Genomic DNA, 14,457 nt, shown 5'->3' with positions numbered 1-14,457 from the left:
AACACCCATATAGAAGGGATGGGGAGGGGCTAGGGGATGTTGGCATGGAAACTGGGAAAGGGAATAACATTTGAAATGTAAATAAGAAATAACCAATTTAATAAAGATGAAAAACAAAACAAAACAAAACAAAACAAAAAAAAAAACCCTGAGATTCTACCTCACACCAGTCAGAATAGCTAAGATCAAAAACTCAGATGATGTCCCCGCCAGCGGGGACCCAGTTATTCAGGATCCCGAAGAGGCCAAATCAGGGTGAAGAGAAGAAGGAGACCAAGCAAGAATCTGGTGTCAAGGTCTTGTTCATTGAGAGAAATGTACAGCATTTAGAGCTCTAGGGCAGGAATAGAAGCAGGAACTGAAGCTTAGGGTGGGGGAGTTTGGGAAGTGCCCAAAGATATAAGGTGAATCACTACACTGCAAGATATCCTCCTGTAGGGATTGGGGATTTAGCTCAGTGGTAGAGTGCTTGCCTAGGAAGCGCAAGGCCCTGGGTTCGGTTCCCAGCTCCAAAAAAAAAAAAAAAAAGAGAACCAAAAAAAAAAAAAAGATATCCTCTTGTAACAAAGAAGCAACAGTCTTCTGGGGACATGTTCTTTGAAAAGGTCAAACCCTTCTCAGGAATCTGCTCAGGGACATCCAGTGTTTTGCTCAGGCTGAAACATCCTGTCATTGCTCCAAGGGTCTTCCTGGGAGAGGCTTTAGTTCAACAATCTCATGTCTGTATGGCAGTCATTTCAAGGTTGAACCTCTGTGGCCATGCAGCCCAGAGTCCGTAGCCACCTTGAGCTATGCAGTCACAAAGCAGCCAGGCCCAAATCCAATATGGCTCACTACAAGATGACAACATATGCTGGCAAGGATGTGGAGAAAGAGGAACACTCCTCCATTGTTGGTGGGATTGCAAACTGGTACAACCACTCTGGAAATCAGTCTGGAGGTTCCTCAGAAAATTGGACATTGCACTACTTGAGGACCCAGCTATACCTCTCCTGGGCACTTACCCAAAAGATGCTCCAACATATAACAAGGACACATGCTCCATTATGTTCATAGCAGCCTTATTTATAATAGCCAGAAGAGCCCAGATCCCTTCAACAGAGGAATGGATACAGAAAATGTGGCACATCTACTCAGCTATTCAAAACAATGACTTCACAAAATTCATAGGAAATTGATTGAACTAGAAAATATCTTCCTGAGTAAGGTAACCTAATCACAGCAAAACACACATGGTATGCACTCACTGACAAGTGGATATTAGCCCAAAAGCTCAAATCACCTAAGATACAATCCACAGACCACATGAAGCTCAAGAAGGATAGCCAAAGTGCAGCTGCTTCACTCCTTTTTAAAAGGGGGAACAAAAATATTCATAGGAGGGGATATGGAGGCAGAGTTTGGAGCATAGACTGAAGGAATGTGCATTCAGAGCCTGCCTCACATGTGCCCCATACATATACAGTCACCAAGACTAGATTGATGAAGCTAAGAAGGGCATGCTGAGAGTAACAGGATATAGATGTCTCCTGAGGCACAGCCTAAGCATGTCAAATACAGAGCCGAATGCTAGCAGCAAACCACTGAAGAGAGAATGGGACCCCACCTGGAGGAGTTAGAGAAAGGATTGAAAGAGCTGAAGGGTCTTGCAACCCCGTAAGAATAACTATACCAACCAACCAGAGCTCTGAGGGACTAAACCACTACCCAAAGAATACATTGACAGACCCACGACTCTAACTGCATACGTAGCACAGGAAGGCTTTGTTGGTCACCAATGGAAAGAGAAGCCCTTAGTCCTGCCAAGGTTGGACCCCCAGTGTAGGGGAATGCTGGGAGGGGGTGGGAAAGGAGGGTGGATAGTGAGGGGAACACTCTTAGAAGAAGTGGAGAAGGATGGGATAGGGAGCTTATGTCCAGGAAACCAGGAAAGGGAATAATATTTAAAATGTAAATTAAAAATACAATTAAAAAACATGAATAGAAAAGAAATATCTAGAAAAATGTTTAACAAAACTGTCGGCAGTGTGTCCCCAAGAATGATATTCTGAGTAGCTGGAAAAAGATTAGTGTGTTAAACCCAAAGAGTGAACTGACTAATAAGAAGCATGAACAGCAGCCAGAATGATCGGCAAATTCTCCAGGGTTCCTAACCCAGATGAATCATTTGGTCTGATTCTAAGTTCATAGGACTTTCAAAAGGAGAGTTATATAATGGGATTGGTAACATCACAGATAAAAGTGGTCAGGAAGAACTTTGTCCGCAATAATGATTCTGAACACACAGTTTGAGCCAAATGATAGCTTTGATAATGGAGAAACTGGCAGGCTTGAAAGATTCATATACTTCATCGTTGAATGCAGAAAGATGAGAGGAAGGATGATCCAGGTTTTATTGGGACCTGAAACATGAAGTTAGGGATCTCTTTCAGAAATGGTTGTTGTCTTCAGTAAGGTCCTAGATGGCTGACATCTCATATAGACACAGAGTGGTAGAGATGAGGAAGAAGCAGTGTTTTCCTGTCTGTACCTCTCTATGAATGAGCAGCATCTCTCTCAAGTGTGAGAAACTTGGTTAAAAAATAGACAATTCTTTTTAATTCTGAGTCTCGATGATTGTAGTATTGACAAAACATTTCAAGAAGTGTTTCATTATCTGCAAGACAAGAAAGCCTCTAATCCTTGTTCTAATAACAGAACATAATTCTGTTATTTGTCAGGTCAGATATATCTGAAATCACAATTATGCTAATGTAACAAAAAATCAAGGATATCCTAAAGACATTGGTATAATACCTACTCTACAATCTCTCTCTCTCTCTCTCTCTCTCTCTCTCTCTCTCTCTCTCTCTCTCTCTCTCTCTCACACACACACACACACACACACACACACACACACACACACACACACACCTGAGCTCTCTCCCCTCAGAAAGCAGATTCCTCTCTCTTTCTCACTCCTGGTGGGCTCTGACTCATGCTCCTTATTGACCATAGTTGGCACCTGCTTTCTGTCAGCTGGTGCTGCATCATTTCTTACTGAGGCAAGGGAATGGCACGAGTTGTAATATCCCAGAAATAATCAGGCATGTGATGGCTGTAAGCCTTACTCACTCTTTGAACCTAGACTCAAGCTTGGGAGTTATTATCTGGACATGGTAGATCATGTCTCAGGTTGAAGGAATTCTGGCAGATGCTCCAAGAAAACTAATTTTGTCTAGAGACATGCTGAGGAAAGCAGTTGCATCTTAAATATTCACAGTGAACACCGGTTTATGAAATGGACTTCTGAGAACTCCTGCAGTGGAATAAAAATAAACAAGCATAAGACAAGAAACAGTGATAACAACAAACCCAGGAATAAAACAATCCCACAGGGCAATAACATAAAATATTCTATAAATGTAAAGAGTCAGTTATGTTCTGTGTGAACTGCACATAAACTGAAACAGAGTTAAGTTGTTCTGATTGTTTTTGTTTTTGTTTTTTGCTGTTGTGACAAGCATTATGACCAAAAGCAACTTGGGGAGAAAAAATTTTAGTTTGGCTCACAGGTTATTATACTCCATCACTAAGTGATGTCAAGGCAGGAGCTCAAGGCAAGAGCTTGAAGTAGAAGCCAAGAGGGAACACAACTTACTGGCTCATGACCACTAGTTTGCTCAACTAGCATTTTATACAATCTAGGCATACCTGCTTCGAGATGTACTGTTCACAGTGGGCTGAACCCTCCTATGCCAAATAACAGTTGAGAAAATGCCCTAGAGATACACTCAGAGGCCATTCCAATGGAGGTAACGAGACATCTGATTTTCTTTTAATTTTACTGAAATTAATAACTTTTGAATTAATGAAACAAGATAAAGTCTACCTAGTTGTTTTTAAAATCATGTAGTTATACACCAAGACAAAAAAGGAGAAGTAAGTCTCAACAGTACAGAGTCAGAGAGATCAGTTTAAATATATTTCCTTAGCTGTATGCTAAGTAACTTAGTCTTTCTCAGTTTCTGTATTTCAAAAACTCTTGTAGGATAGTACAAATGTTTTAAACACTATAACTTATTTTCAGGAATAATATGTAATCATTGTGAAAATGTGGACTTTGCATGCTTAGAACATGGCAAGTTCCATGGCAAATTTCCAAGACAATGTCATAGCTAGAGATATTTTACAATATTTATATTTTTACATTGATTGTGACATTTTATCCTTTGTTGGATTTCATTATCAATTCATTAGAGAAACAACCAAAACAAAACATCTGTGGAAATGCCACAATGTATTTGTGTGCTAACAACAACTACTAAAACAGGGAGCATTTTAAGTTTTCATTGGTTGGTTTATTTTAATCCTCTGAGTCCCGTTTAATACTGCTGACATGCACATGGGTTTGAGGTCATCAATGGTGCATGGGAAGTCTACCAGCAATTTTAATCCTAAATAAAAGTAACTGTCCCTTTCCATAATTAACATAGCTCTTCACGTGAGTCTTAGAGTGTTTGGAGCCCTGCTCCAACCCATGATGGAGGTTTTAACTGGATTGATCTTGTATTGATCTCCTCTCAGAATGCTATCCTCTGGTTGCGTTCATCTTTGCCACCCCCTCTTCCATGATATTTTCTGAGCCTTCAGAGGTGGGAGTTGACATAAATGTTCCACCCATGGCTGAGTACTCATAGGCAAATCTTTTCAGCACTTCAAATACGTCTCAAACATTTATCATTATACACTACAATTAACCACTTTTCTGACTGAGGTTAGTAGCAGCACAAATCTATGCATGTAAACATAAATATTTAGAAGGCAGTTTGACAATATGATCATGTAGAAAAAAATCAATAATTACTGCCTTAGGATTTATGGCTTCCCTAGCTATGGGTTTTGACCATATTTGTAGTATGAGAATTGAATTACCCAGTGGAGTAGGCCTTAAAGCCAATCAAGAGAATTGTTGACTACCCTATAAACAGTTTTGCTGCATCTTTGCTGGCAGGTCATTATTGTAGCATGCTAAATCAAGTACTTGAAAAGATCATTAATATTTTTCTTCCTTAGTAGCCTACAGAGTAAATACCTTCTAGCACTGTGAAAACTAGAAATGAGGGGACTTTCCTAGTCAGTTCAACATTAACTTTTCTGTGACCTGCAGTCAAAATATGTAGTGTCTTCAGAAATAGGGTTTTCCCCTCTAGTTACAGGGAAAAGGAAGAGCAACTGTATAGTTTATATTGTTTCAGCTGCCTCTGGGGCCTCTATAAAAAACATCTCAAAGGGAGGTGATCCATGTTATGCACTTAGATTTTCTTTTGATAACCTGTGTCTTCTGGGAGTTGTACGGTTCAACCATGTAGAGGACTTCTATTCAAACTCCTTTTTAAAAACTTTATATTTTTAATTAGCTTACAAACTGATGGTTTCATAAGACTTCTTCAGAAATGATTAGTGCTGATTAACTTACACCTTATCTTTTTCTTCCTCATGTTTTTCATATCATATTTCTTCTACTATTCATTTTATTGTACTTTTAAACTTGACTTACAAGAGCATAGTCCCCAAATACCTTCATGTACACCTTATTTTTATAAAGATTTATGCTTTTTTAAAAGTCTGTGTTTGTGTACGTGCCCTGTGAGGCCATAAGATTTGTGAGCTGCCTGTTGCAGGTGCTGGGTCAAATTCTGGTCCTCTAATACAACAATAAAACCTCTTAAATTATGAGTTATCTCTTCAACCCTATACTTCATTCTTTTAAGCTTTTACCTAGTCCCTCAGTTTCTCATCACTGTCATTACTCTACTCTCTAGTAGACCCCCTGTGACCATACTCCCAGTCTCTAGTTTCATTTCACTTATATTTTACTATCTTCTATCACATCAAATGCATTTCTCTGCCAATGTGTATTTCTTGATTCCCACCTTCCACATCTACTCCATGTTAAGTACACAATACCAAAAAAATAATAATAATAATTGAAGCTAGAACTGTCATATGAGAAAGAATATGAGACATTTGGCATTAGGGGCCTGGGTGACTTCACTCAGTATAATTTTTTTTCAGTTCCATTTCTACCCACATGAAAATATCATGACTTCAGTTTTGAAGGTGATCAATATCCCAGTTGTCTATAAATATTTTCATGATGCATTTATCAGTTGAAAGGCATCTGAGTTAATGACTAATACATGTCTAAAGACCATATTTACATACCTTATTTCATTTGTATACATAATGTTGTATATTGCAATTTTATTGTATTACTTACCATAGAGAAATTTTATTTAAACTCCTAACTATAGCTGGGAATTGCCTTGAACTGGGTTAGGGGGCTGATATCTGTCAAAGAACTGTCAGTTTTTATTGTTTATACTTCTGTATTTTAAAATTTATATGATAATGTTATGTTCATACATTATTTGTGTAGCTTTGAAAAATTAAATTGTCACTTAAAATTACAAAATATCCCCTAGGGTATAGTAATGGTACAACTGTTATAGGTATAACTAAACTCTTTAAGATAAATTAAGGCCTGCATCATGAGAAAAATACTTATTTGGTACTACAAATATGGTCAAAACTCAAGGTTGGAAGTCACAAATGAAGCACCTATATCATATCCCTCTCTTTAAGATTCAGAGTCATTATGGAAAAGGGGGTAGAAAGATTGTAAGATCCAGATGTTCTGGGGAACTAGAGTAAAACATTGTCTTTTGGACATGACAGGACTATTGCACCTATAAACTTACAGCTTTATGGGTAAACCGATTACTGTTGTTTTGCTAAATAGACATAATGGTATAAAACTCCCTTTAAATTAATATTTCTCTGCTTATATGCAGTACAGATCTTAGACCTCTTCAGAGAAGTGTCTTTGTGCAGTGATGGTGGTTAACATAGAAACTCACAACTGGCTGAGATGCAGAGAGTAAGTGCTTAGCCATAAATGAAATATCTATAATACAACTCTTTTCTTCAAGGTTTAGGAACAATTATGGAAAAAGAAATAAAAAGGTTGTAGGAAGCAAAAGTTAAGCAAGACTGGTGTGAAACAGTGTCTCCTAGATATGAGAGGCTTGTTGTATCCATAAACTCAGAGCAACTTTTGTGGCCTGCTCAGAACCTGCATAAAAATCAAGGCAGCATTATTGCGTGGAAGAAGAAGAAAAAGGAGGAGGAGGAAGGGAAGGAGGAGGAGGAAGGGAAGGAGGAGGAAGGGGAGGAGAGCCCTTATCACTATTTGAGGAACTATAGCTTCAGGGGAAGAGTCAACTTTCTATGAAGGTGTAGCTCCTAGGTAAATCCCACTCAGCGGATGTCTCTACACTAAGAGACACAACACAGATATAAACAACACAGATTGAAATGAATGAATTATTAAATTAAAAATGTAGTTTGGAGACTACAGGTAGAATAATTAATAACATTATTTTAAATATTTTAAATAAAAAACAAAGCTTTAAGTATTCTTACTACTTTTGTTTAGTTAAATTGGCATAATGTCAAACTGTCTTTCTAAGTATCTAAATTTATAATTTATACCCATAAATGAATAGGTATTTGAATGGACCTATTGGCCTCACTGAGAAGCTTCTTTTTTTTTTTTTTTTTTTTTTTTTTGCCGTGACCTGCAATGAATAAAGAGACTCACCCACAGAACTGAGAATAAGTGACATTTCTCAGTCACAAATAAGACATCTGAACAACCCAATCTAAGGTTCAGGAAATAATAATCCAAGAGCTGAAAAATAGGGAGCAAGGCTAAGAAATGTCATCCTTTAGATACACACAGTTCAGCCATTGGGATCTTGAGATGCTGTTGTTATCTGCATTGAGTCTGCACATGACGGGCCCTACCAGTAATCAGTTATTGGTTCTATTCATCTGTGATGGTTTGTATATGTGCCCAGGGAGTGGCACTATTAGAAGGTATTATCCTGCTCAAGTACACATGGCCTTTTTGGAGTAAGCATGGCACTATAGGTATGGGCTTTAAGAACCTCTTCCTAGCTGTCTGGAAGCCAGTATTCTGCTAGCAGCCTTAAAATGAAGATATAGAACTCTCAGCTCTGCCTGTACTGTGCCTGCCTAGAAGCTTCCATGCTTCTGCCTTGATAATGGACTAAACCTTTGAACCTGTAAGCCAGCCCAATTAAATGTTGTCCTTATAAGAGTTGCTTTGGTCATGGTGTCTGTTCACAGCAATAAAAGCTTAACTAAGACATCATCCCTGATGAATTACTCTCTCTGGAGAGGGGAAGTCACTACCTTCACCAAGTTCCAATGGATAATTTCAAACAAATGAGCACAGACAGTTCTGATTAAATACAGTGGATCATGAAACAAAACAAAATTTTATGAATATCAAGAATTTAGAAATAGTAGGGGACAATGGTGGGGTTAGAAAGTAAATAGTAAATAAATAATTCATTAATAAAATACAAACCAAAAATTACTTTCAAGATACAGTTTGTCTTCAGGTAATTGATCCATAGAGATACACCACTGGGCATGTGAAGGCAAACAAAATGTTTCCTGGTATCCCAGGTGTTGTCTGAGAGCTATAGACGTGGTAGAGACACCATGAATGGAGTCTCTCTTGGAAAATGGCATGAAAAATGATGCACATAAAATGTCCATAGTCATGTCCCTGTCTATGCATTGTTCAAGAGTAATGCTTACAAAATGACTTTATATAACAACATATAGGAAATGCACAAATTTCAAGCAAAAACTCAAGGTGAACACAAATTACTTGATATTTTTCACACCAGAATTTTCCCTCTGGTAATGGTTGTCTTTACTGTAAATATTGAGAACTTAGTCACTTTCAATCACATTTATCCCTCTACCTTAAGATTATAGCAAAATCTGACAGAAGCAAATGGAAATGCTAAGACAAGTTTGTTGGTTTAGTGTGTCTGTTCTGAGCTTGGCTACTGTCAGAATCAGCTGAGATATCTGTTCTAGACTTCTGTAAGTTTTATTTGTCTATATGCCTGTTAATCACACATCTGTATTAGTTTGAAGTATGTGTGAATCACTTTACAATGGATATTACATTATAAGTAATATATGCCATTGTCTGAGGTTCTATTTCAAGAAAAACTTAACTTGGATCTTTCTGTTTTTAATGAAAAATTTAAAGTAATGTTGGAGTCTTTGTTTAGCCATGATATAAGCATGGAAGATTTGGCTTTTTTAAAAAATATGTTTTGGGGGTATAGATTCAGCTTGACATGGGTAGCCTTCTGACTGCAAATAATTGTACCAGAGGAAGTCTGACCTGTTTTCTTGAGTAATATCCCTCAAACTATAAAAATCTGAAACCACTAGAATGATATATGGTGCTTCACAACCAAACGTTCACTCCTGGGATGTGCTTTCATATTAATCTAAGATAAATCAGGTACATTTCAGCTATGGCAAAGTCACATTTCTCTTAACTTCTACAGTCTTCACAAGGTTAATCAATATTTATGAAATGGACATTCAAAGAGAAACAAAAATCATTAAGAAAATAGATAAAAATCATAACATTCAAATTATATATAATGTATATAATATTTGACATACTAATGTAATTATGTATATATTAAAAATGAATATATTAAAAATCTTGCAAAAGCAAGATGAAATATTAAAGACAGTCATGCCTATAAGAAGAACACTAAGAGGCTAAGGCAGCAGGATTATGATTTTCAGGCCAGAATGAAGTATGTAGAAAGTATGTCCTTCTGGAGAGAAGAATAGGGTAACTTGATAGTTGAAACAAAATAATTCTAGTAGGAGGAGACCATTACACTAAGGGAAACAACTGAAACAGAAAGTCCAGCAATGACCTCATGTGTAAGCAGAATGTTTACAAAGATTGGAACAACAGTAGTTATAAAGAAGAAGGGAATTAGAACTAGGGAGATGGAAATACAAGATGAAAGGGTACAGAACTGCAGCCATGTAGGATAAACAAGTAAACCAGTATAGTCATATAATTTTTGGCATAAGAGCTACCACCAGTTCCAACTTATTGCCTGCAGTTAAATTAACCCTGTCAAAATCAAGAGAGGGTGATGACTAACTGAAGGGGCTGAGAGTTAATTTACTTCACCTCAGTAATATATATAGCCTCTGGCTCACACTAATGAAAAGACTTTGAGTATTTCTAAAATGAGAGGTCAAAGCCCAATTAGAAAATCCCTGTCGAATACTTGGAATATTATTTTAGTCCAGATGAATGACCACTTAGGAGAAGAAAATTGGTTGTCAGGGAAAACCCACACTCAGGGACATAAGAATCAGATTCTAAGCTGGTAGAAGTTCTAAGGGTGGTAGGTAGCTTGTGTAGTAGCAAGGTGTCCTGAAAATAGAAATTGGCTGTTCAATAAGTGTTCATCTTAGAAGGGGTCAACAGCTTTCTGCTGTACATTGGCTATAGACTGAACAGTCATAAATAATTTCTCTGAGACAGTGAGTCTTTTCCATTTTGCCTGCCCTTTTCGCCTCCTCCACACCTCAGTCAGATAGTTTCTTTGTATTGTCATGACCATGAAAGCCTGGGTTGGGTGGGCAGATCAAACATACCTGTTCAGTTAGGTACTTAATTTGTCTTTAAGGAAGCCTGGCTTCCTGAAAATGAATTACTCAACATTTTAACATAAACATTCTGCCTTTTGAAAGTCCATTGGGAAACATTTTATGAGAAAGAGGGAACCTGTGTTGGTCGGAAACATGAGGTTTTCCTTTTTGACTTAGTGAGGGACCATTTATTCTTCTGATTTATTTACATATTCTGGTTAATACAGCAAGTGTGTAATGTAAGAGTTCCATTAAGAATTCTAAGACCATGTTAGACTGTTAGATTGAGTTGTACATTGTATTAGGATATTAGATAAACATAACTTTTAGTATGACACTCATATGTCATATATATATGCTTTTTCATTTACAGGGGAACATGCCTATTAAAACTATTTTATTAGATGAAAAATTCTTATTCTCATGAAAGCTTTTGATTCTTTAATATAATTTATTATGCTTTTTAAAATTCTGTTGTTAAAAGCATTGGTACATTACAAATACTTGTAAAGAAAATATAGCTTAATATTCCAAGGGAAATATTATATAATTATCCTTTTTTAACATTTTCACAAAAATCCACATAGGCACTAAGAAAGGCTGACAAAAATATTCTTTTTATGTGTAGACAATATATACTCCAGGTTGGAAACATTCAAACATGGTATTGTCTAAATATTAAAGCTTACCCAAGTGAATATTTGGCTATAGCCCATGAATTGGTTAGGGTTCTTAGAGGGGAAATATATATTAGAAAGTGCTGAAGAAAAATCTCCATAAGTTAGAATAAGGACCAGAAAGGGTGGGGTTGACCTCCCACTCTTTCGTTTTTTAAAATCACATATTAATTGTCAGTTACTGATATTATTCTTTAGGTCTTTTCTAAGTAGCTGAAATTTAATGTTTTAACTCTTAAGTCCTTTTCAGTTGTAATGTGCTATAATAGTAAACATTTTATTTAAACCTTATAGTAAACACATTGCAAAACCTTCAAAATCAGAGGGATCAAGGGCAAGGCTCTGGAAAGGGCTTTGTTATGTACAAATGCAAATGATGAAACAGGAGGTGAAAATTTGTGCTACTAATCTCACTCAAAGCAAAGACAAATTAGCTGTCTTAGCAGTGGATGTAGACTGTGTAGGACATTTGCAAACAGAAACTCAGTTGGACAACACAGGCAGAGAGTTAACTAGAGTGTATGTTGGCATATTAAGAGAAGGAAATCTCTAGTTAATGAATAGTACATTTGAACATCCAGGTGAGATAAGATCAAGTGTTCATATTAAAGGAGACTTTAGAGGTATTTTGTGGGTCCGAAGTACTCACTGTTTTACTTATAAATGCAACAATTTAACTAGCTCATATCAAATTCAATTATTAACGGCAAAGACTGCTTGGAAATAATTGCAGGAAATACTTTTCCTAATGTATTTACACCGATATAGATTCACTTAGTATATGAGTAGGCAAAGTTACATGCATAGAAAGACAAACATCACATTTTCTCTTATATGTGGAATCTGAGTTAGATAAAAAGTCCTGAAAGTGGAAGTGGGAATACTTAGAAGAGCAAGAGGACAAGCAAGGAGAGACAGAAGAGATGCTGATGCGGGATGGACATTGTACAAATCATGAAATACGTGTATGAGAATGTCAAAATGAAATCTGACTCCCTGCAACTAATAGATGATAATTAAAAAGGAATAAATGGCTTGGATGCTGAGTAGTAACCAATTAACTGGCTATTGTAAAACAAAAAAATATATGGACCAGGGAAGGCTTGACTTTAAATTTTACTTGGAAGTTGCTATCTCTAGCTAGCTGTTGCTGTGATGGAAGATGGGTCCGAGAATCGGGTTTTATATGAGATCTACACTTCACACTTTCATCAGTCTTTCACACTTCTGAAATATTCTTCATAACTTACAGAGAATAAAAATAAGACCTAAGTGTTGTCTACCTGTTTTTGATTTGAAACATGGAAGCATTTTGTTAAGAATTTGAATACTGTTCTCTGAGACTACAGAAGACCTGTGGTGTCCAGAAATGACCATTCATATAGAGAACCAAAAGAAGCTGTCCTAGGAATACAGCTTGCAAAGGGAGTCTTGCTGCTTCTCTGCTTTGTGAACATTTTCCCTGTTATTATATTGGCTTTCTATATTTTTGAGTGACTCCTTGTTATTAAACAAAATTATGACTAGGAATTTGCCAAAATGAAGTATAACTTTGTTTTGAGAAAATCACATGAATTAGTTCTTTCTTTGAATTTTGAGTTTGCCACACAAAAAAGAAACATACAAGGCACAAAGGGGGAAATAGAAAGCCAGGTCTCATACAGCAAGGGTCACAGCCAACTTTCGACCCACAGAGACCTCTACATGGTACACCAATTGAGAGCAACTATTCTAGCTAATAAAAATCTTAAGCTCTGTTTCTGAATTTAAATAAAGCATTTTATTCCAGCTCCTCCAAAATGGTCAGTTTATCAGTCTCAGCATTAGTAATACATGTTACTTATGATCTGAACCTAGTTGTGAACTTTCTCACTAGATACTTTATAAATGCTTCCTTGTTATCAAAATTCAAAGAACCCCATTGCAAAAATAGGAAACAAGATAAGCTGTAGCCCTCAAACTACCATTGTTGATTACTTTTCTAAATCTCCCACTCTTTTCCTATTCTTGTGAGATATGAAATGGGGAGGCTTTAGGAGCTGTTCTACTGCAGCAAAGGGTTGTGTCCCAACAGCGACTTTAGAAAGAAGTTGCTTCACTTGTATAGACAGGGAAGACATATTCTTAAACACTGAGACCAATTATGAAGTTGGCTTTCATTTTGGAACTCACTCCAAAAGTACAGTTTGAGAAGAAAAAGTAAAATTACAATGAAGGACATTATAATCACAGGAAGCAGGGATACAACAACTCCAGACCCAGGAACATCTAAGGAAAAGGAGGGTACATAAGGATTTCTAACTCAGGCCATATACACTTATTTTAATTCTTCTCATTCAGAATGTCCATGAGTGCTTGCAGCAGCCTGTCATCTCTATGCTTATAAGGTTTTGTGTTATAGAAAACATCAACATAGTCGCTATACAGACTGTCTTCAGAGTCTTCAAGCTGGGAGGGCTTGTTGAGCTTTTCCAGGGCTTCATAGAGACCCTCATAAGGGACACTGAGCTTAGCACTTGGAATCTTTGATGATTGCTTTGAAGGTGTGTTCTTGCTGAAAGCACTTTGTAGGAGCCGTAGCATGGCCTTTGAAGGAGCTCCTTGTACCTGCTCATCTCTTCTGTCTTCCACACTGCTGCTGCTGGAGTTTTTGGGTACCAGGAGATTGCCATTCAGGCTGTTTTGTGTGGGCTTCTCCTGAAATACAAAAATGCCACCAGCAAAGGCAAAAGCTCATTATTTACAGCTGGAAACCCTAGCTGCAGCCTTAACACAATCCTAACAGATCCCCTGAGAAGCAATTTAAAGACTGGAGAAAAAGTAAGTCTTGGAGTTATATGGGTTCATATTTCAACATTTATTTTTCCACTTCCAGATTCAGCTTTGGTATCTTTTTTCATCTCCCAGAATTCCAGCTATAGAAATAGAACTCAGAACACTTTTATTTCTGGTAGTTTTGAAGATCGAGATTATGCAAGTATATACTCAGTGTGCTGTTTTCCTTCACTTTTAAGAGTAACATAATGGAATCCATTTGGAGAAATGACACTAAATATTTAACCACTCATTTGTAAAGCACAAGTTGGTTATTGTATACAAAAACAGCTGACTAGAGAATTCTTGCTTTTGCTCTTGTTAGAGTCTATTGAATTCTGAAAAACTCCTAGGGGAGAGAAGTCATGGGTCAGGAACTGGGAAATCTGAGAAGTTG

At 37.0% G+C, this 14,457-nt stretch overlaps 1 protein-coding gene across 1 annotated transcript in view; it reads right to left on the bottom strand.

The window, feature by feature from the left end:
- Nucleotides 1–11,000: 11,000 nt before the first annotated feature.
- The window catches only part of Pcsk1 (proprotein convertase subtilisin/kexin type 1), a 46,930-nt gene continuing 43,473 nt past the window's right edge, over nt 11,001–14,457 (bottom strand). Inside the window, exon 14 of the mRNA NM_017091.2 lies at nt 11,001–13,943. Coding sequence (NP_058787.1) covers nt 13,569–13,943 — 375 coding nt within the window. The 3' untranslated portion in view covers nt 11,001–13,568. The remainder of the gene's footprint in view (nt 13,944–14,457) is intronic.

The sequence above is a fragment of the Rattus norvegicus genome, chromosome 2, assembly GCF_036323735.1.
Source record: "Rattus norvegicus strain BN/NHsdMcwi chromosome 2, GRCr8, whole genome shotgun sequence".
Lineage (NCBI taxonomy): Eukaryota > Metazoa > Chordata > Mammalia > Rodentia > Muridae > Rattus > Rattus norvegicus.
Note: the sequence above shows the minus strand (reverse complement) of the source record. Positions and strands in the feature narration are given on the sequence as shown.